This window comes from Mustela erminea, chromosome 6, assembly GCF_009829155.1.
Source record: "Mustela erminea isolate mMusErm1 chromosome 6, mMusErm1.Pri, whole genome shotgun sequence".
NCBI classification, from domain to species: Eukaryota; Metazoa; Chordata; class Mammalia; order Carnivora; family Mustelidae; genus Mustela; species Mustela erminea.
In genome coordinates, this window is record NC_045619.1 from 8,876,267 (window position 1) to 8,898,680 (window position 22,414).

At 54.7% G+C, this 22,414-nt stretch overlaps 1 protein-coding gene across 5 annotated transcripts in view; it reads right to left on the minus strand.

The window, feature by feature from the left end:
• Positions 1-10,825: 10,825 nt before the first annotated feature.
• Positions 10,826-22,414, minus strand: part of MGAT3 (beta-1,4-mannosyl-glycoprotein 4-beta-N-acetylglucosaminyltransferase) — a 37,629-nt gene continuing 26,040 nt past the window's right edge. For 4 of the 5 annotated variants that reach the window (XM_032346224.1, XM_032346222.1, XM_032346223.1 and 1 more), the window contains one exon: positions 10,826-13,895. In XM_032346224.1, the coding sequence (XP_032202115.1) occupies positions 12,293-13,894 (1,602 nt within the window). In that variant the 5' untranslated portion in view covers position 13,895 and the 3' untranslated portion in view covers positions 10,826-12,292. Of the gene's footprint in view, positions 13,896-15,964; positions 20,967-22,414 lie in introns of those variants that run through there. The other variant, XM_032346225.1, reaches the window with a different exon arrangement.

A 22,414-nucleotide genomic window follows, 5' to 3' on the forward strand; every position in this document is an offset into this window, starting at 1 on the left:
GATGGGGCTTCTGTGAGTTGTGGATCAGAGCTCTGCTGAGACCAACTTGGTTGGGTTGTCCTAAGTATGACCAGAGCCAGTTACTGGAGGTTGATCTCATGGCTGCTTCTCTCTGCACCTGTGCCATTTGCCCCCTTTCCAACCTGCTTCCTCTGATTGGCCAAGCTCACCTCTTCAAACCAAGCCAGATCATGAATAGTGCTGCTGAGCCTGTAGGTAGCTTGGGCGGCCTTTGAGTAAGGCTTCTACCCCAGTCCAAGGAGGTGGGACAAGGAAGCGTGAAAAGATAGCAAGACTCCATGCAGCTACATCAAGAACTTTGACCTGGCACTGTAGGTGATGGGGAGCCATAGACTATTTTAAAGTTGGGAGTGGGTCAAATCTACAAGGTGCAGGCAAGGCTGCGGGGTGTGGTGGTTCATGTTACACACTGCACAAGGGCACCACATTCACATCGTAGACCTTGTGGAGTTGTAGGTTTCCTATGACATTTCCTTGGCAGAAGGCAGTGAATTGTCTTGTTCTAATGAAATCAGTACATGACAGAAGTTTAACAACAGGTAGAAATAAAACATCTTGGGGAAGGGATGCCTTTCCCAATTTGCACAGAAGCCTGCATGGGCTGACAGTGGCCCTGCCCTGAGGATGGATTTGCCAGGGAGAGGGAGAAGAGGGAGAGCAAGGTATGATTTGTACATTTCCGGTTCAGAGTCTGGGGTGTATGGCAACATAGTAATTAAGATATATCCCAGATGACGCACAGAGCGTTGGATGACCCTGACCGCAGTTTGGAAGATGAGTTGTAATGTTTGTACATGCTCTTGGTCCTTTGAGTTTTAGAACTTGACCCCCCAATGTCCTCCTGCTGGGCAAAAGAGCCTTTCCTCCCCCAGGGGTCTCTGCAGTCCCACAACCCGGGACAGGCTTGAGTAGGGGAGGGACCCTCTCTAAAGAAGGCTCCCTAATGGGAAGGACATCATTCCCACAACCTTCTCATATCAGATGGGCAGAGGAGGTAACGTCTATCCGCTGGAAGAATGTGCAGCAACAAGCAGGCCTGAGGCCCCTCTTAACAGATCAGGGAGGCAGAGCGCAGAACCATCCTGGTCTGTGCTTAGTAACTTCCAAGGGTGTTGATGACACCGGCTGGCAAAGCCTCGCATTGATGCAGAACGGTGGGCCTCTGTGCTTGGGGACTTAGAGGGGGACAGAGGAACCCCGACTCCGGTCTGCTAGAGTGCAGGGGTCTTTGGGGCCTGACTGGGGATGTGTCAACATCTACTATTAACACAAGTGGGCTCTGGGAGACAGCCGCCGGAGGAAGGGTGAGTTGTTATGGGTGCACTGCATCAGGACAGTTCAGTGGGATTTGGTGAGCCCTGCCCTCAGGGCAGAGTGCTGGGGGACACACTGGTGAGGAAGACGCAGTGTTGGCAGCAGATGCTCCAGAGGTGCTTGTCCTCCAGTCTCCGCCCCCTCCTGTGCGAGCTCTGGAACCTTCATCTCCTTGGCCGCAAAAGGGGAGAAGAGCAGGAACCCCTTTGCTCTGCAGGCCTTCAACACTTGCACGTGCCCCTAGCATTGCCTTCGCCCTTGTGTATTTTTCCTAGTTTGGGTTTTCTTTTTTCTTTGTGATTTTCTGTGATTATTTTTTTTTAAGATTTTATTTATTTATTTGACAGACAGAGGTCACAAGTAGGCAGAGAGGCAGGCAGAGAGAGGTGGGGGGGGGGGAAACAGACTCCCTGCTGAGCAGAGAGCCCGATGTGGGGCTCGATCCCAGGACCGTGAGATCATGACCTGAGCCGAAGGCAGAGGCTTTAACCCACTGAGCCACCCAGCACCCCGATTTTCTGTGATTCTAATTAGATATGTCCATCTTTCCATTTTGGGTCATGTACTTGTCCACGCTGCCTCAAATCCGCAGTGCTGGTTTTGGCCATTCCTAACTCCCCCACTAGGAGGCAGCACGGCATCGTGATAAGAGTGGCCGAGGCCCTGGTCCAAGCTAATACTGGGAGCTGTCTGCCCTTGAGCCATTTACTTACACCCTTAATCTCCCCCATTCCTAGCCTCACCACCCCCACAGTTTTGCAGGCTGGTAAGGGGGAAGACCCCTTATTTAGATTTAGATTTACGTTTAGACTACATGAAGTAATGTATGTAAAGTGCCTGGCATGTATACAGTAGGTGCTCAATGGTTGTATACGCCTCCTGTAGTTGTCCTTAACCACAGGAATGCTTTTATCCTCCTGGGGACATGTAACAGTATCTGGGGACATGTTTGGTTGTCACACTTGGGGGAGTGGATTCATCTAGCGAGTAGGGGCAAGGACGCTTCTAACCCCCTGCGATGCGCAGGACAGCCCCTCAGCACAGAATGATCTGGCCACATTGTCGCTAGTGCTGAGGTCAAGAAACCCACAATCAATTACTCACAATTGATTTTGAGCTCCAAGAGGGCAGAAAATGTGTCTTCATTTCTGTATCTTCCCTGGGGCCCGTCATGGTGCACAGTGAGTGAGTGAGCACAGGGTTAAGTTGAAAGGTAGGTAGTGGCAAGAGGAATGGATGGGGAGAGATGGGGAACTGAGGGTGTCAGACCAAAAAGACTAATTGTCCTAGAGTGGGGTCACGCGCCTAACCACATTAGCCTGGGAGCTTCCCGAGAGATGAATTTAATTTGCAAAACCAAAATCGCTTCTAAGCATCTTCATCAGATTATCTTAAACGCTGGTGCTCAAGGGGACCCTTTGAGAGCTTTATAGAATGAGTGCCCCCCTTCGGAGCCTCTGCCTCAGGACTTCACAATAGGCTGGACTGGCTGAGTCAGGAAATTCTCTGCCTCCTACAAATCTCAAGAATGTTGTGTTTTCTTTCCACCACCAACCTGCTCCCTAGACCCTGGCCACTCTTGGTAGAACCAAATGGTGAAACCGTCTAGAAGTCCTCTTCCTGGACAGCCGTGGACCAACTGGCAGAGCAAATCAGGGGATGGAGACAGTTATTTTTGACTATGTGATGGGCAGTCACATGGACAAGGACCTGGCCTTGTCCCATGTGAATCTCTAGAAGGCAGAGCGTCCAAACGGGCCTGGTGTGAGGCATGCTGGGTCCTCAGAAAGGCTGCCCAGCAGGACACACCAAAGGTTCTCATTATGCCATGGGGACTGCGGCAGTGTGAGACTCAACAGGAGGGGCAAGTCTTGGCCGGGCTGGGCCAGTAACTGAACTGGGGGCAGGGGTGGGGGGCAGCTAATCCTGTGGGCAAGGCCTTACAGAGGACGAAGTTTGGGTAGTAGAATCCCTACTGCCCTAGGTGGGCAGGGAGATTATATGCGACAGCAGCCCAGTGTTTGGCCAGGCAGAGTGGGACATTCAGGGAGCAGGGTATTTGGGAAGTGGGGGCCATTAGACAGCATAGGAGACGGTCCTGGGTTCAAATCCCAGTGCCTCTCCTTAACTGGCAGCATTCATTGCATAGCTTTTGAGTTGGGCTGGGAACTGTTGGCTCCCAAGTGTGGGAGACAAAGACAGCCGATCCTGAAACCGTGTGGTAAGGGCAGCGCTGCAGACATTGGAGGCATCATGAGAGCCCAGAGGGTCAGCACCTAACCTGGGCATGGGGAAGCAGAGGTGGGGGCCTTCCCAGCAAGGCCTCCTGGTAAGGATTAGGTACAAAATGGCGGCAGAAGGTTCTGGGCCAAGAAAATAGTGCGCATTAACTCAGGAATGTTTTCTTTAGAGAAGTTAGAAGGCTTTTGGTTTAAGTAGCAGAAAACCCAGCTCAAAGTGTCTCTCACAAAGGGAAGTTATGGGCTCATGTAATTGAGAAGTCCCAACTGTGGGTTTTGGGTGAGGCTCTACCCAGTAGCCAATGCTATAAGCTATAGGCTCCTCCCTCTTTTTTTTTTTTTTTTTATTTGACAGAGAGAGATCACAGTAGGCAGAGAGGCAGAGAGAGAGGAAGGGAAGCAGGCCCCCTGCTGAGCAGAGAGCCCGACGTGGGGCTCGATCCCAGGACCCTGAGATCATGACCTGTAGGCTCCTCCCTCTTGTTTGTGGTAGTGGGTGCTCTTTTCCCATCATTCTTGGAAGAAAAGAACTCCTTTCCCAGCAGCTTCCAGCCATTTTTACTTCTGTATCACTAACCCAGATCGGGTCACTTATCCATCCCTAAAGTAATCGCCCTGACCAGGCAGTGGCTGTACCAACAGGCGTAGCCATTCAGGGCTCCCTCAGGAGCTGGATGCGTGCATCTGTGAGTGTGCACATTTGTGTACGTGCGTCAGTCCCACCAAAATGCATGATTAAGAAATTCTGGTAGGAAGAGATGCCAAGAAGAGCGCCTGCAAATGTCCACGGCAGCCAGCATTGAGTGCCCACTGCATGCCCAGCTCTGTGCTTTGATCTACATGCACCGTTTAACCCACTCGATGCTTGGAGGTAGGAGTCATCATCTCTGCTTTACAGATGCTGAAAGGAGGGCTTAAGTCTAAGGAACACATCCAGAGTCAGGTGATTAGCAAGTGGGGATCTGAGATTTGGACCTAACAGGGTCTCTGGCACACCGTAGGCACTAAATAAATGGTAGCTACTATTAGGGAGAATTGCAAGGATGACACCCAGATTTCTGGCTGGCGCATGTTGAGATGAGACACCATCAGCGGGATGGAGACTACAGAACAGGGAGAACAGCCTTGGTGGGGGTGGGGGGGAAGCTGAACTCATTTGGTCGCATGGTGTTTCGGGTGACCTTAACACCTTGAGGACTAATCCAACAAGCTTTTGAATCCATGGGCTGGATGCCCAGGGGGGAGGATTCCCTGGAGAGACTGAGCCAATGGCACCTGGGTGAGAATCATGAAGAGCAGAGCAGTGGGCCCAGGATTAAGAACTGGGGAGCCCCCTTATTAAAGGGGTACAGGGGGCTAAAGGATCCCAGGAAGGAACATCAGAAAGGAGGAAGAGGAAACCAGAGAGGCTGAGGGAGTGCAGAGAAGGGATGCCTGTCCCTGCGTCAGACGCACCACGTGAGGGAATGGAGGGTGAGGCCTTGGTCATGACGATGATGGCTCACACTTCTGAGGCTCTCCTGAAGCTCTGGGCTCTGCTCCAAGTTCTGAGCACACTCACAACCACTAGGGAGGCCTGTCCCATGATCTTTATCTCGCAGATGAGCATGCCGGGGAAGGACTTGGGCAAGGGCTGGGGAAAGACCTGATGGGGGCACTTGAGGTATCGATGATGACCTCGGCACCCCGCATTTCCTTGGGGTATCCTCCTTCCTCTGGAAGATCTAAGCTAATCAGCGTATTCTACCCATCCCCATCCCCCCCCCCCAGTCTCACCAATTGGTCCAGAGATGATTGCATGACTTTATCTAAGTCACTGAGATGCAGGCCCAGGACTTTTCGGGAGAAAAGAAAAGAAAAAGTTTCTTTTCTTTTTTTCTTTTTAAATTTTTATTTGTTAAAGATTTTATTTATTTATTTGACAGACAGAGATCACAAGTAGGCAGAGAGGCAGGCAGAGAGAGGGGGAAGCAGGCTCCCTGCTGAGCAAAGAGCCCGATGCAGGGCTTGATCTGGGATCATGACCTGAGTCGAAGGAAGAGGCTTTAACCCACTAAGCCACCCAGGTGACCCGAGGAGCTCTGTTTCTTCTGTGCTAAGTACACAAGATGAGATGCGGTGAGGTCTGGAGCTGCTGCAGCCATCTTGTACGCATGAGGATTATGGCTGTCTTGTGACAGGAACAACATGAGACCGGAAGTAGAGCTGAGCTGAGCTGAGCAGAGAGCCGGATGACGATGCGACACTGAGCTCCACCTCAAGCTGGACCTGAAGCCTTTACTGTTACTAAACTAACCTGTTAGTAAGTCAATCAATTTCTTCTCTGCTCTATTCATTTGGGTTGGCTTTCCTGTCATTAATTGAAAGCAAACTGTCAGTTATCTTGTGGTCACAATTAGGCTGTGTAACAAACCATCCCAACAGCCAAAGCAATTGAGCTCATGAGACTTCATTAATGTTCAGGCTGAACTTGGCAGGGAAGCTCTCCTAGTCTTGGCTGGGCTCACACAACGTGATGGTGGGCTGGGATGATAGGAACAACCAGGCCACATGCCGAGGCCACGGTGGCAATGACTTGTGCCTCTGTTGATTTGTCTCTAGAAGCTGTCAGCAGTCTAGGATAGGTGTTTGAAAGGTGATTTGTGGTACTGGCGTAGGGTTGGACTTTTTCTGCAGAAGGACAGGGTTATGGGAAATCAAGAGCACGGGAGAAGTCACGTTGGGGGTGAATTGTCCCTCAACTTGAGTTTATGTGATTCTTCCTTGAGATTAGATTCAAGCCATGTTTTTTTGGCGGGAGACCTCAGAGGTGACGGGAGGTCCTTTCTAGAGTCTCACCTGCCTGTGCTCCTGTCCCTCTCCTCTCCTGTGCAACCGCTGCCTGGCTGACAGCCTCGTTCTTTTTGTGCTGTATCCTTTCCTTTGTCATCTGGATATCCAGGTCAGACCCCAGCGGGTGGGCGGGTCCTTGCAGTGGACGGCCACGTGCCACTGGGCAGGAGAACCCAGCCATTCAGTGGAGCCAGAATCAAACTATGGAACTGTCAGCAAATAAATGGCTATTTTATCTGTTAAATTTCAGGATGGTTTGTGTAGAAGCAATAAATATTTGGGAGAGTAAACTAAGACTTAAAACTTAAACAATTATGCAATTTAAAGGAGTGCACTTTCTGGGGCACCTGGGCGGCTCAGTGGGTTAAAGCCTCTGCCTTCAGCTCAGGTCATGATCCCAGGGTCCTGGGATCGGGCCCCTGCTCAGCAGGGAGCCTGCTTCCTCCTCTCTCTCTGCCTGCCTCTCTGCCTACCTGTGATCTCTGTCAAATAAATAAATTAAATCTTTTTCAAAAAATAATAAAATTGAAAAAATAAAGGAGTGCTTTTTTTGCTGTAACTGAGCGTCTGGGAATTCACTAGAACAGTATGGGGCATGGGAAGGGCCAAGGATGCAGCCCATGGGGTTGGCCCAGGCAAGGCCTTTCACTGCTTTGAACTGTAACCAGATTTGTGGACGTTGCATGATTCGGGGTGCCTGGGTGGGGAGTCCCAGTGAGCTCCAGGATGATGGGCCTTCAGAATTTAGGGGGTTTAACTGCCTAAAGCTCAAGCCCCAACCTGGAAAGAAGCCACAGGATTGCCTTGGTGATCACTGCTGCCCACCGTAGCCACTGTTGCTCTTGTCTCCCCAACGCCATAGATTTACAGGCTGCAAAAGCATTTCACTATATTTTAGGTTTTCCTCCAGATGCACTAGAGCTTCCTATGGACCAATTTTATGGACAGGCGGTTCAAGCTGGAGGGAATATGCATCCCCTCCAAGGCCACAGAGGCTGCCACTACTCCCATGCCTTCCGGATGGCCGGGTGAGGGAGACACTTGTGCCCGACGCTCCCAGACAGCACAAGGCCAGCTTCCTAGGCTCTGATGACTGCACACCAGCCCTCACCTGACTGCCCTGAGGGGCGCTGACCTGCAGCTGCTCCCTATGGACTGTGCTCCACACACCCCCCCCCCCCACGGATTGCAGGGACTGGCCCCATGTGCCCCGAGCTGGCACCATGCCTGGCTTGGTTAGGAGCTCAGATGGTGTTTGAACGTGAGGACGGGCATCATGACCCACCATCCTCTCCTGCTTCTGCATGTCCACACCCCTTCCGGCCTCCTCTCTCTCCTCCCCCGTGGATGCCGATGCAGGAAGGACAGCATAAGGCGTTCACCGCCTTATTTAATGTGTCCAAGCCTCTCTCCACAGCTGTGCAGTGGGAAAAATGGGGAGGGGTATCTTTTAGCCTAGAGTTTGGCACCAGATAGACACTTAATGTCAGGAAATGTCTATGATGAGGATGATTCACTCTGGGACATGATTTGAGGTTATAAACTTGATCTCAACGGTGGGGAGTCACCATCACCCTCTTCTGGCTCTGTGGGTTGTCCGCATCTCCTCCACTCTCCCGAGATCCTGCAACCCCTGCAAATCCCGCAATCCTCACCCCACCTACCCCGAGCACCTGCGGCAGGCACCTTCCCGGGCTTTGGGAGTGTGGCTGGAGTCCAGGCGTCTGAGTCAGTCATGTGGGTGCTCAGGGGACATTAGCCCCTGCTACGGCCACCGACACTGGCTCTCTTCCCTATCTCCAGCCTTGGTGTCCCCTTCTAACAGGGTGGCTGCCCAGCCACCCCACAGGGACTGAGGCAGAGTTTAAAAGTGTGCTCACTCCCACCATCTCTGAGGCTTTCCTTAGAAAATACCCAGAGGGTTCCTTCCCCAGGACAATACCATTACCCACGGGTCCAGAGGAAGCCTCCAGGAAGCCCCCACTTTCCACGGTCCCAGGCACCATCGGAGCACAGGTCTACAGGAGAGACACTGCTACCCTCGCCTGCCCCAAGGGACTGGCGACAGGACCAGTGCTGGGGATCCAGGTGCGGTCCCTCTTCTACCTCCAAGTGGCTGTGAGACCTTCAAATGTCTGATAGGGGAGTGCAGCTTGTTCAGTAGGTGGAGCATGTGACTCTTGCTCTTGGGGCTGTAGGTTCGAGCCCCTTACTGGCTGTAGAAATTACTTAAAAAAAAATCTTAAGAGGGAAAAAAAAGGAACCTGTGACAGGCATAGAGGGGGAAGAGCACAGAGTTGGGAGTGTTTGTCTGGATCCCCTGAGCAGAACTAGGGGGATGGCTCCCCTCTGGGTAGAGACAGCAGAGGCTTCATCTAGAGCTCTAAAGGGGTACTGGCCCACCTGGGAGGGTGGGTGTTGCCAATCCTGGGCCCACTTCTTTCTGCAGCCCCCCTTCCAGCACTTTCTGCTGTCCAGCGTTTCCACCAGGTGTGGGTGGAGTAGGAGATGTTCCTGCGGTAGCATACACGCGCATGTGTGGCGCATCCCTCAGTGAAGGGACTCCGCATGTCCCCGCACCCCGCTGGCCCAGCCCTGGCGGCAAGGTGGTCTTTGAAAACCAGAACCAGTCCCTTGCACCCCTCCCTGACCCAGAGTACCCCCAAATTTGCCCCACATGTGCACCTTTAAGACTTTGTAGCTGCTTTTATTATTAATATTATCTTTTCCTTTAAGCATCCCTTTAAGGGTGAAATGAAATCCAACCATTTACAGAGAAAATGATTTCAGAATGTACATATTGATTTTCCCTTACAAAAAAAATAATACTATTATCATTGGCGTCCTTAAATTATACATTTCCCAGGGCCCTGCCTTCTGCTTGGAGAAGTCCCGTCTCCCCTCCCCGCCTGCCACCTTTGGCCCCAAAGATCTCCCAAGTCCACGCCTATGAACCTGCTTCTGCAAGAGGACATGACCTGTGGGTGGGCGGAGCCTCCTGAGTCTAGAGGTCACAGGGCCAGCGGTTTCCAGGGAGAGACACCTGCTGACAGCGACAGGGCAGCAGTATGCTCACACTCCCATTCACAGTTTGGTTTCCTTTCATACTGGGGGAGTGGCCCAGGGCTCCCCTGCCCCCCGAAATTCCCAGTGTATGTTGTGAGTATAAGTGAAACTCTTCAACCCCACGTCTTGCTCCCCCCCCCCCGAATGCCCTCTCCACCCGATGACCAGGTCTCCCCTTGGCAGTGACCATGAACATGTTCTGGGTCTGAGAGGGAAGGTGGGGCCTGGCAGGTCCGAGCTCCCCACCTTCTCCTTCCCTTGCCCTGGAGCTGGTGAACGGGAAGCCAGGGACCCCTGCCAGCCTGGGGAGGGGGCATCTCCATAGCAGCTGAGGGTGCCAGGGGCATGGATGAGGAAACCTACCCTGGGCTGGGGCTCAGGCCTGATTCAGGAGCCCCCCCGAGACTGCCGGTCCAGATGAGCGAAGGTGGCTAGGAAGGCAGGCCCTGGTGGACATTCTAACCGCCTTTGCCACTTCTGCCTCTTTGTTCAGCTCCAAAAGGGACTGGGAGTGGGGCTGCTAAGACTCCAAGGGAGGGGTTCCCTCGGGGCACACCACGGACCCCCTTGCAGAGGGAGAGTGGAGGCCACAGAGCACCCTCCACCTGCTTCCTGTCTGCCCACCAGAGGTTGCTCAGTGGCCTGCTCCCTGGAAGACCACGCCCACGCCAGACATTTCCTGGGACAGAGCTGTGGCAAAGGAGACACTGCTCTCTTCGCCCCTCAGGAAGCCCCAATAAGACATCCAGAGCAAGTCCAGGCCGGAGGCTGGGTGGGACCAAGATGGGCTGGGGAGGTAGTGAGCTCTCAGCTGCTCAGCCCTCAGGTCAGAAGGATTCTCATTCCTTGGACTGAAAGACAGACAGACAGACAGACCCCCACACCCCCTTCAGCCTTGCTTTCTCGGCTCCCCAGGGGCTTTCTGCCCAAGTCACTTTGGAGGAGCTGCAAGGAGGTGTGGCCACAGGCTCCGGGTCCTGGGGAAGGGGAGGCCTGGGCCCTGCCCCTACATCCATACAGAAGCCTATATTTACAGGGACACCCCAATACAGACACGTACAAATACACACCAAGCATGCACACATGCCCATAAATACACACACACACACGCACAAACATGTACCGTTCCACAGGCAGGTTCTACATCCTGGCATCGCTGGGTGAACATCTACGGGTGCCTTGGGCATGGGGAGTATCACCGCTCCTACAACCACAGGCTCTAACTGCCCCCCAACCCTGGGCTGCAGTGAATGGGGACAGGAGCGGGGGCTCTTAGGAGCTCTGAATGAGACAGTAGGATCCTAGGACTGTGTTAGTCATTCCTACACTCTCTCCCCATCCCCTCTGTGTTAGTCATTCCTACACTCTCTCCCCATCCCCTCTGTGCCAGAGACGCTCCTTGTCTCCTGTCTCCATTCTCTCCTCCTTCCTTTACTAAGAGAATTCTTCAGTTGAGGCTGGGCATGTGGCTGAAGACTACTTTTCCCAGCTTCCCTTGCAGCTATTTATGGCCATGTCACTAAGACCTGGCCAGTGAGATGTGATCAGAAGTGACCGAGTCATTTCTGGCTCATGCCCTTTACGGGAAAGGGCATGTGCTTCTCTTGCTGTTCTCTGCTTCCCCTGTGCTGGGATACACATGTGATGGTGGGAACTGAAGCAACCATTCTATCCAGAAGTGGAAGGTGCATATGAAGGAAAGCAGAGCTGCCTTACTGGATGTGGACCATCGCTCTCTAGACAGTTAAGCTAGAAACAAGCTTGTCTTGCCTAAATTACTGTATTCTGGGGTCTCTTAATTAGAGCAGCTTAGAAACTAACCAATACATCCCCTGCCCTCAAGAGGCAAAGAGGAATGAGATGACATACAGCTGGCCTTCAAGTCCCTCCTGGGCCCAGTCAGGGCAGCCCTGTGGGGCTTCCTGACTCTAGCCAGCCCCAAGGAGGGGTGTAAGGGGATGGTGGGGAGCCGGGGCTGTGGGTTTTAGTGGAAAGGGGTGATGGGGAACCACCTCCTTCCCCGTGCCCCCTCGCAGGCCCAACCTACTGAGCTGATGGTCCAGCCTCTGGCTGCCATCCCCACCCTGAGAACTGGACTCTTCACCTTGCCACAAGACAGCAACATAAAAAGAAAGAAGGAATGTCAAGGCCAGATTTGGAACCAAAAGAAAGACTCCTTGGACTTCTGCAGACCCCCGCCTACCCCACAGGTGCTGTCCAGCACCGGGCAGGGGGTGGGGCAGACTATGGGGCAGATTTCTCGGCTCCTTCTGGCTCAGCTCTTCCGAGAACACTGCAGCTCTTCCCAGCCGGCTGCTGTTTTTCTTCCCCTCCCGCCCTCGTGTCCCCTTTTCCTCCTGGAGCCAAAAGCATCTATTTACAGAGCCCCAGGACCTCCTGGCACGTCCACTTCTCCACTGCAGGTCCAAAGCCCCAGGAGGCCAAATGGTAGGTATCTTCCTGGCAGGGGCTGCAGCTCCCATCTGCTGGCCCTGGGGAGCTCCTACAGGTTCCCTTCCCCACCCTGCCCAACCTCCCTCACTACCGCGCAACCACCATGCACGCTCCACCAGCACCTCCCGGTCACAGGGCTCTTGGGAGTGCGAAGGGCTGGACTCCCCTCTCCTGATGGGGAAGGGCGTTTTGTGAGCTCACAGGCCCAATCCCAATTCACGAAGGCCTGAGTAGGGAAGACTCCTTCACCCATGCACTCCTGGTCTTCTCAAGGACCAGCCATACGGCAGAGGGAGGCAGAAAAACATCAGGAGGGGCAGCTGCCAGCCCCGACCCTGCCCCTGGCCCTCTGAAATCACGCAGCCTTAGCCTTCAACCACATCCGATTTGCCCCTGGCGGGGGGCCTTCCCTCTGGAGCCCTGGGCCGCCGCCCACCTTCCGCCGTGCTCCTGGGCTCCTGGTAGGGGTTGTCCAGCAGGTAGCGGAACTGGGCGTAGTTGCTGAGCAGGTACTTCGGGGCGTACATGTGCTCGCTGGGGTCGGCCGGCGGGTACTCCTGCTGCGTGCCGTCGAACCAGCCCCCGGTGCGGATCAGGCCCCGGATATAATTGAGGTCCCGCTTGTCCTCGTAGTCACCCCAGCGGGGGAAGTCGCCGTTCTGGGCCGACACGAGCTTGAAGTAGATGCCCTCGGGCGTGAAGCACCAGGAGCAGTGCCAGCCGGCGAAGTGCAGGGGGCTGCCGAGTGACCACTGCACCAGGATGTGGCCCGTGCGGTTCTCGTACTGCCGGAAGTTGGGCATGGTGTAGTACTGGCGGCGGCGCAGGCGGATGCCGTCCAGCCCGTACACCGTCTGCAGCATGTCCACCGTGCAGCCCGACACCACCTCCAGGGTGCCCGGCTGCTTCCAGAAGAAGCCGTACAGCGACTTGCGCATGTGGAAGGCGAACGGCTCGGTCCAGCCGTCGTACAGCTTGAGGAAGAGCACGCCGTCGCGCGCGGGGATCTCGTCGGCGTCGTCGATGATGAAGACGTCGTCGGGCCGCAGGTTGCGCAGGCGCGACACGCCGTCCTGGGTCAGGAAGGTGCGCAGGTAGTCGTCGGCGATCCAGCCGTCCTGCCGCCCGCCCAGCGGGAAGTGGTCCAGGAAGACGTAGAGCACCTTGTGCCGGATGTACTCGAACGTGCCGTTGGTGAGCATCTCGCGGAACTTGAGCGGCCGTGGCTCCCCGTAGGCCGTGAAGTTGGACTCGCACACCACGAAGGCGTCCACCACGTCGCCCAGCTCGTGGAAGCGCACGTCCAGCAGGTCGAACTCGTGGTTGATGTTGATGGCGTTGATGACCCGCCGCGGCACCTCGCGGGGCACCAGGCGCTCCTTGGTGGGCAGGTTGGAGTACTGCACCACGGTGGGCACGCCGCAGCTCGGCCCGTGCCAGCCCGGGAGGCACACGCACTCCACCCACTTGCGCCGCGGGCTGCGGGCCCCCGGGCGCTCACGGGCGCTCAGCAGGTGCCGGGCCGGGCCCCGGGCAGAGGAGCCATCGGCCCCCTCCGCCTTCTCCTCGGGCCGCCCCGAGGAGGGCTTCTCCAGCATCTTGGTGCCTGGTTTGAAGCAGACGCCTCCCGCCTTGGTGCGGACGAAGTACTCGGTGGTGTCCTCGGGCAGCACGAAGTCCATACGGTGGAGCTCCTCGCTGGCCTTGCTTGGGGACAGCGGCTGGAGCAGGGGCGAGTGGGAGTAGAGTGGCGTTCGCAGCAGATCGGGGCTGCCCGGCTCCGGGCTGGCCTGGGGCGTGACGGGGGCATTGTTCCAGAAGAAGCTGGACACGAGGTTCGGGCTGAGGGAGGCCAGTTCTCGGGGGAAGGTGACATAGGACAGGGTCTTAAAGAAGTGCAGGAAGGAGATGAGGCACAGGCCTGCCATACAGAACATGAGAAAGAGCTTGTAGCGTCTCATCTTCATCCTGCAGGAAGAGAGATAGAGCACACGGGTCAGGGGTCTGCAGACGTGGGTGAGGAGAGCCCGAGGCCCCTCTCCTAAGGGAGGGAACCGGAGGAGGCCTTTGCTGCCACCATGTCTGTGAATGTCAAGGCCGGTGCCTGGTGTCCCTTCAGGAAGTCACCTCCTGGTCCCCAGGAGGCCAGCCTTGAGTCCAACTTGCTGTACCAAGTACCCAGCGGTGGGGAGGCATCAAGGAAATTCCCCTCCTGGCTCAGGACCACCTGTTCCACAGCCCTTCCCCTCAGTAGCAGGTCACCACACCCACCCAGCCATCTGCAGCCTGATCCTCCCCACCTGGCCTGCTTACCCTGACCAGACCAGCTTCCTGGCTAGACTTTGCACTAGGAACAATGCAGCCTGGGAAAAGCCCAACTCTGCAGCCCAGAACCCGCCCGAAGGGAGGAGCAGAGTGGGCTGCAGGCGCCCTGTGTGGTTCCCCTCCCTGCCCTGCCCAGGGTGCTTTCCTCTCTTCTTTTTCTCTTTTCTTTCTTTCTTTTGTGCAAATGTTGACTAATTGTTTTTTTGTTTTAAGATTTTATTTATTTGAGAGTGAGCGGGAGATCATGAGCAGGGGAGGGGCAGAGGGAGAAGCAGACTCCCCGCTGTGCAGGGAGCCCAATGCAGGGCTCAACCCCAGGACCCGGGGTTCCTGACCGGAGCCAAAGGTAGATGCCCAACTGACTGAGGCACCCAGGCTCAGTTCTTAACAAATCTTTTTTAATTCCTTTTCACTGAAAAAGTTCATAGGCCTCAAGGAAACACATTTAATTCGGATATATTTAAAAGAATAAGTAGGGGTGCCTGGGTGGCTCAGTGTTAAGGCCTCTGCCTTCGGCTCAAGTCTGGATCCCAGCCCCGCATTGGGCTCTCTGCTTAGCCGGAAGCCTGCTTCCTCCTCTCTCCCTCTGCCTACCTCTCTGCCTACTTGTGATCTCTGTCAAATAAATAAATAAAATCTTTAAAAATAAATAAATAAATAAAAGAATAAGTAAACGTTTCCCTTGGTTATCCTTTCTAGACTGATCTCCAGGCATAAACAGTTTGATCTCTTTGAGGCGTGTTGCTGGTTTTATATGCAGTATTTCTGTTCTTGATTTTCTATTTTTCATAAATATTATCATATTGGACACTAAGTACAATCAAGTTGTTTTCCTCAATCAATGACAGATTAAAGAGATTTTCGTATCAATAGTAATAAATCCACCATTTCCTTTTAAATCCCACACCATAATCCACGATTCTTTTGAATGACTCACTCTCTAGTCACGAGTGACTCATGAGTATAACCATTCTTTCTATTCACTTCCGCAGTTCGATTTATCAATTAGCTTATGGCTGTGGAATGGAGCGCTTTGTATATTGTGTTTTTACAGTTTAAGTAAACTTTCTATTGTACAATATTCGTAGTGAATCGGGAAGTGGCAGAGATGGTACAGAGGGTTCTTCTACACTCCTCGTCTCCCCCACGGTGAGTATCTTACACCACAATAGTACATTTGTCAGAACTCGAAAACCGAAATGGCCACGTTACTATTAACTAAAGTCTATACTTCATTCAGATGTGCTGTTTAGTGGAGGGGCAAGAAGCCTGATAAAGATGGGTAGACGGGACTTCCTGCTGTGGCAGAGACCGCATCAGGCAACACTGCAGATGGAGGTCAGCACAGCAGAAGCGTCCAGAATGACCCACCAGAGGGCCCCGAGGACCTAGTAAAGGCAACCCTGATTCTTCTGGCAGGCCCTTTCTTCCCACTTGGAACCTGTCTCTACAGAGCACACCCCAATCCTGTGCTCTGTGGAGCACACCCCAATCCGTGGGGCTGAACTGGCCCTGACCATGGAGGGTGGAGCCAGGCTGCCCCTCCCACTCACTGCCACAGCAGCAGTGGCCCTGCTGTGCGGGAAGGGCCCCCAGAGCCCCGTGGAGGGGGGTCACCCTGACCCAGCTGCTGTCCCTTGGCTTCCCGGCCAGGCTGGCTTTCAGGATCTGGTTACACCTGGCCGGATGTGCCCTTCATAGGACAGACTCACCGTGCCTGGAATCTCCCTTTCACTGGGGCTTTGGGTAAGGCCCCAGCCTGGCTTGCTGCAGAGAATCACGGAAGTATGCGCGCCTCCCTCATTGCTCGGGCTGTTTAGAAGACGCCAAAGCACCTGGTGATGGGCCAGGAGCCCGTCACTGCCTCACAGACCAGATTTTCTGGGACACCTTCACTTTCAACTTCACTCTTACTCCTCTGGGCCCGATCCCTTATCTTCATAGATTTCAGTAAGTGCTTGAAATACATTTTTTTTTTTTTTTGGACTGAGCAGCATCTAAGTAGGAAACTGAACAGATGAGGCACTGGTTCCTGAGGTCTCATGCAACTCCCATCCCCCCACCCCGGGAGGCTACGTAACCACCCATTTTACAGATAGGGAAAATGGAGACTCAGAAAGATGACAAGCCTTTTTCTTAAAGGCCGTCTGGACAGTTCTGTTCCTGTGTCTGCTCCTCCCTCCCTGCTTAGAGCTGAGATGTATCCCTCCAGGAGGCCCAGCTTTGGCTAAATAAATCCATGGAGCCCAATTAGGCCCAGTTGGGAGACTTTCTACTTCCATTGTAAAGCTTCCTCGAGAACCCATCAGGTGTAACAACAAAGCTGACAGTCACTGATGCTTACAAGCCAATGACTGTCCCGAACACATTCTACACTAGACCTCACTGAATCCTCAACACGAAGCGGGTACCGCTGTCCTCCCCATCTCACAGCTGGGGACACCGAGGCCAGAAAGGTGACATAACTTGCCCAGTGTCACGTAAGTAGTAAGGGTCGGACTCTGTGGGGTCCCCAGAGGGCTTCCGTCCAGTGACAAACCTGCCCTGTGCCCCTTCCATCTGCCACACTCAACCCAATACCCACAAAAAGTCTACCAGCGACCAGTGTAGACAAACCAGTGTATGGAACAGCCACCGTCACACCTGACCCACACAATACCCCCAGAGGGTGTCAGCTGACCCTTATCATCCACTCACACAGCACTACTTATCAAGAGCCTGCTGTATGCCAGACACCGTGCTAGGCCCGGGGAGCCCAGGAGACAAGGCAGACAAGGACCCCCACCTCCGTGCAGCATACACGGCGGTGAGCAGGACCAGAGCCTGCGATCAACTAGAAATAAAGGAGTCAAGAAATACCACACATGAGAAAGAGTCGTGCTCTAGAAAAAGAGCTGGGGAAGGGCTAGGAGGTAGATTGGGGTGTCAGTGGCAAACAGGGTGCTCAGCGCAGGCCTCCCTGAGAAGACAGGGACGTGAGGAAGACCAGAGGCAGGGGAGGAAGGTTGGGCAGAAGGGACAGCCAGTGCAGGAGGAAGACAGGCAGGGTGGGCCCAGATCACGCAGAGGCTGGGGCCATGGCAGGAAATGTGACTTTCAGGAGGATTCTGGGCAGCGGAGGAACATGACCCGACTTTGGTCCGCACACACTCACTTGGGCTGCTCTGTTGCGAGTACGCGGTTGCCTGCAGGGCTGAAAAGGGAGCGCTTCGAGGCCCCAGCACTGTCTAGGCGTGCCGGGGGAGGCGTGAACCACGGTGTGGGGTGGGGGGCTGCGGAAAGTGACCAGGTTCTGTTGGATTTGCTGAAGACCTGGATGTGAAGTGTGAACAAGGAGTCAGGACGGACGGAGAAGCCTCTGACTGGGGTGGAAACACCCCTCAGCAGCCTTCACGGAAATGGTGAACGAGGGAGCTGGGCTTGGAGTCAGGTGGTGTCTGCAGGTCCTCACTCTCACCCTCAGGCGGCAACCCTCCCAGCAGATGGGAACACTGAGGCTGAGTGAGGGGCGTGGCCAGTCATCTCGCCGCTAATGGCAGAGCCTGGCTGTTGACTTTGGTCTCTGGATCCAAATCTCATGTCCTTTCCATAGTATGCTTGGTCTAGAAGCGTCACAGGATGGATGGAGGTGGGGTGAGCAATGCTTTGTATCAGGCATCCCCTGTGGGCTCTGGGAGGAGGACCTGGCTTGGGGGGGGCACTCTCCAGCTCACCATTCTCCCCCCGCCACTCCTGCTTGCTAGCAAGTATTAGCTAGCCGCCTCCCCACCCCCGGCCCAAACTCAGGACCCCAGGTCCAGTGTGGTGGCCAGGACCTGCCTGGAGAAGCAAGTCTAGCTGAGGAAGGACTTAGGGTCTCTAATGGGCTCGCCCACTGCCCTACAAGGCGTAAGCAGGCAGCTAGCTCCCTGAGGACAAAATCCCTGTCCAGGTCCCTCCTGCTGCTGAGGATGACCTTGGGCAGCTCAGAGGCCATACTTAGGCCCTTACTCATTTCAGTAAAATTCACTCTTTCTCCAGTGCCTGCTTTGTGTCAGGGCTGGCCTCTCTTGAAACCAAGAGGCTTCTGCCCTGGATTAGGACCTGGAAGAACCGTACTGAGCTCTGCAATACCCTTCCTGCCATCAGCCTCTGGGTTTATATCCCCACTGTCAACCTGGACCTCAAGATACTTGGCCTCTCTGAGCTTCGACTTCCCTGTCTATAAAATGGATATAATCATTCCTGTCCTGCCTGCTTCAAATGAGACACCAAATCAGAGAGACCAATCCGTAGCTCTGCCCTGTTCCCAACACTCGCCATGCTGAGCTCACGTCCCCTGACCACTGTCTTCCCAGCTGGACTACCAGCTCCCCGCTGCAGGGAGCTGTACGCAGCAGGTGCTCCACAAAAGCACCCCGCTTTGCCGTGGACCTCCTCCGTGTGCTCACCATCACTGCTGCGCACACAGACTCTGGAATGAGACCGCAAATCCTGGCTCTGCCATCTCCTACCTGTGTAACCTCGGGCAAGTTCACAACTTTCCTCCTTTTCTTCATCTATAAAATGAGGGTTTAATAAAATCCATGTAAAGTGCCTGGTGCATAGGTGACTACAAAATAAATTTTAACTCTTCTTACTCTTATTGCTAGATCCCAGCCTGGCAGAGAACCTTCGGGTCGGGGTGTGACAGGAGTAAAGGCTTGGAGGTGAGCTCCTGGCAAAGCCAGGGCCTTGGTGGGTGCTGTCCTGTCTCAGAGGAGCAAGGAGCGCAGCTGGGGCTCAGCAAGTGAGGCCTAGGCAGAACCTGAGCCTGATGGTGGAGGGGCTGGGGCAGGGCACCCTGCTTCTGGGGGTGCCAGAGAAAGGAGGGAGAAATTTCAGGGCCTCTAGGAACCTCCCCCAACCCCTCACACATACTCCATGATTTGTAACCATCCCAGGGACCTGGGTCTCCTACGTGTAGTTTGGGAGGGATGGGCTTGGTACTTTCTGGTAGCAGATAATCAGGGATGGGGGAGGCTATGTCTGAACCTGACCCAGGACGGTGGCAGGATCAGCCCACCCTGGGCCTCCTCTTCTTGTGCTGACTTGTGGCTGTCACCACACCCTGGAAGGTGCCCCTCCTTCCCTCCCTCTTCCTACTTCTTCCTTCTCCTGCTTGTGCAGTCTTCCTTTGGGCGCTGCTTAGAAGGCTGATTGGGTGAGGGAGGAAAGCAGATGAGCCCAAACCCCACAACCCATCCATGATCTCAGGGTCAGGGCACAGGCGGAGTCCAGGGGTGGGGCTCTTGGCCAGAGAGGACAGGTGGTCCCTGGAGATCACAGGCTATGACTGTGGGCCTGGCCAGGCTGGCAGGAGTCTCGAGGATGGCAGTAGCCTCAGACACACCCTGACCGCTGTCATCAGAGACGGCAGGCTCCTGGGGAGCTCTCCATGGTCCTGAGCTATCCTGCGCTGACCAGGGTCCTACCTCAGCCCCGGGAATGCCTTCCACCAGCCTCTCACTGCCCCCTGCCAGCCTCCTCCATGGTTCAGGGGCTCATGTCCTAATGGCCACTTCCCCTGCCCACCATACTGTGGCCCCTTCCCAGCCTGCCTCATGACACCTGATCCCTGGCGTCCTCAGTTCCTGAACAACTCCTCCACTGAGAGAGAGAAGGGATCAGCTGCGGTCTGTGTCCAGCAGCAAAGGGGTCTGACCCCTAGCAGGTGCTCAGAATGCTCTGAAAATGCCTTGGGGGAAATCTTGGAGGTGCACAGCTCACCTTATCTCCACTCTTGGGCAGGAAATGGTCCATCTACAAACCCCAGCCTGGGGGCACCTCTGAATGCACCCCCCTCCACCTCTCTCTCCACCAACTAGCTCATCTGCTTGAAAGGGGATCTTGATTTTGAGCTGAAGTCTGCCTCCCTGTGCTCATATCTACCCCATTCTAGTCTTACCCTGTGTGACTCTGCCCATCACAAAGGGAAGGCACAGTAGCTGCAGTGTCAGTTATGAACACCGCCTCTGACCTTGGCAAGTTACCCTACCTTTCTCAGCCTCAGTTCCTTCTCTGTAAAATGGAGATATAACAAATTAATTAATCCACGCAAAGGACTAGTAACTGCCTACGCACACAGTAGGTGCTCAATGAACACTGGCCTTCACTGTCACTGGAAATCAGGAAGATTTGGTTTGAACCTCAGACCTGTAATTTACTGTGTGCCCTCAGGCAAATTACTTAGCCTCTCTGAGCCTCAGTCTTAGATGCAAAAGGAAGATACCCTCTCTCCCTTGCAGTCCTGTGGGAGAGATGGATGAGCCATGGTTTCAAAGCATCCTGAATGGAGCCCAGCACTTGGCAGATGCTCTAAAAATGCCTGTTTCTTTCCATTTGCCCTTCCTGCCAGGCAACCAAATGCAGACGACATGACTGAACATGCCAGGCCTTGCTCCTGGCCAGTTTTGTTAAAGGACTGAGACAATTGGAAGGCTGCTTATTACTGACTGGCCCCCATCACCCTATGGGGCATTCTCAGTGACTCATCTGGCTTTCAGAGCCCAGGAAATCTGGAGCCCCACAGAGGGTCCAGACTCCTCTCCTGGGGTCTCAAAGGCCACAGAGCAAGAGCACTGTCCAAATCCTCACCCCAGGCCGGTGCCCCTGCCAAGTGCCCATCTGGCCTCTGCTGACCAAGTCTTAGAGCTACCCATTCCAAGCACGCTGGGCTGGTAGAAATTCTTCCTTCTGTTGACCTACATCAGCCTTGCTGGAGCTTCCACTATTGCTTCTGGGTCCACTCTTGGGATCAGGCAGAACAAGTCAGCGCCTGCGGAATCAGAAGACTCTGAGGCTAGGTGAGAGCCCTTCTCAAGTGGGGTTCCACAATCCCAAACGGAGAGACAGGGCAGAGGAGGCAGCTATGGAGTCCAACAAATTCCCGAGTTCCGGCAAGATGCAAGATAAACAACGATGTTGCGTTTATTTCTTTAGCTCTCATCGTGTCCCTCGGCTGCTGTCCATCAGGCAGAGCTCCATAAGGGTCAAGCCATATGCGGGGCTCATCCCACTGCCAGTGTATCGTCTGAGCTCCTGGCAGACACTCCCCAAGAACACGCAGTGTGCCAGGTGCTGCCCCTGCACCAGCTGGAGAAATCAGGGGCCCATTCCTGGGGCCTCCACAGAGGAAGGTATGTGAGTCTCCATTTTGTAAATGAGGACATGGACGCTTTGAGGTTAAGCTACTCACTCAGCCACACAGGGCTTGTGGTAATGAAGCAGATGCAAACCGAGATTCCCCAAGCACCCTATACCTGGCAACCGGCAGACGTGGAGCCCAGCGAGGCTCTGAATTTAGGGGTTCTGCCCCAGGCTAAACATGAACAGCTTTGCTGAGGGAGATCTGCTGTACCCTGACCCCCAGTCCCCAGGACTTCTAATCCCCAGCACTTCCCAGAGAGAAGTCCGCCCAAAGGGCCAGCCCTGGCCAAGAACCCCAGCTGCCCTGGAACTGCGAAATCCTGGCAAACCCTGTTCACCGTGGGGCAGATGGGAGCTGCTGCTGCTCCCATCCACAGATAACCAAGGCCCAAAGGAGAGGCACAGCTACACTGGGAGCCAGCTCTTGGACCAGCCAGATGGGATGCCCACGCCATTCCCTTGGGCACTAGGATCTGGGCGCTACTCTTTCTGCTGGCTTAGCTGCAGGGCAGGGGACTGGCTAAAGCTTCAGCCCAATGCCCATGCTCTGGAGCTCTTTCCATGGAGAACCCCGCCTCCCAAACAACTCATGTGCCCCGGCCCTCTCTCCTTCCTCCAAACGCCTCCCCACTCTGCCTGACGCCAGCCGCCTGCCAGTCACCTGAGAACTTGCCCACAGAGCCGTTAGCATGTGCCTGAGAAAGTTGGTTCCCAAGGCTGGGACCTGCCCTCGGCTCGCTGGGGCCTTCTCCTCTTTCCCCACTGGTCATGGGCCCAGCGAGGACATCAGTGTCTGGCCCCCAGAGGCCCAAAGGTAGTGAAGACACAGAACATTGCCACCAGCTCAGAATGTCCTAGTGGACAGTGCTGGAGGCTAAACAGATTAGTCCTGCTCAGACATTAGCCAGTGGGGCGGGTGTGCCCTGAAGCCTGCAGCGGCTCCCACTGTCCAGCACTGAGGCTCACTGCCACTGTGACCCCTGCCTCCTGAGATG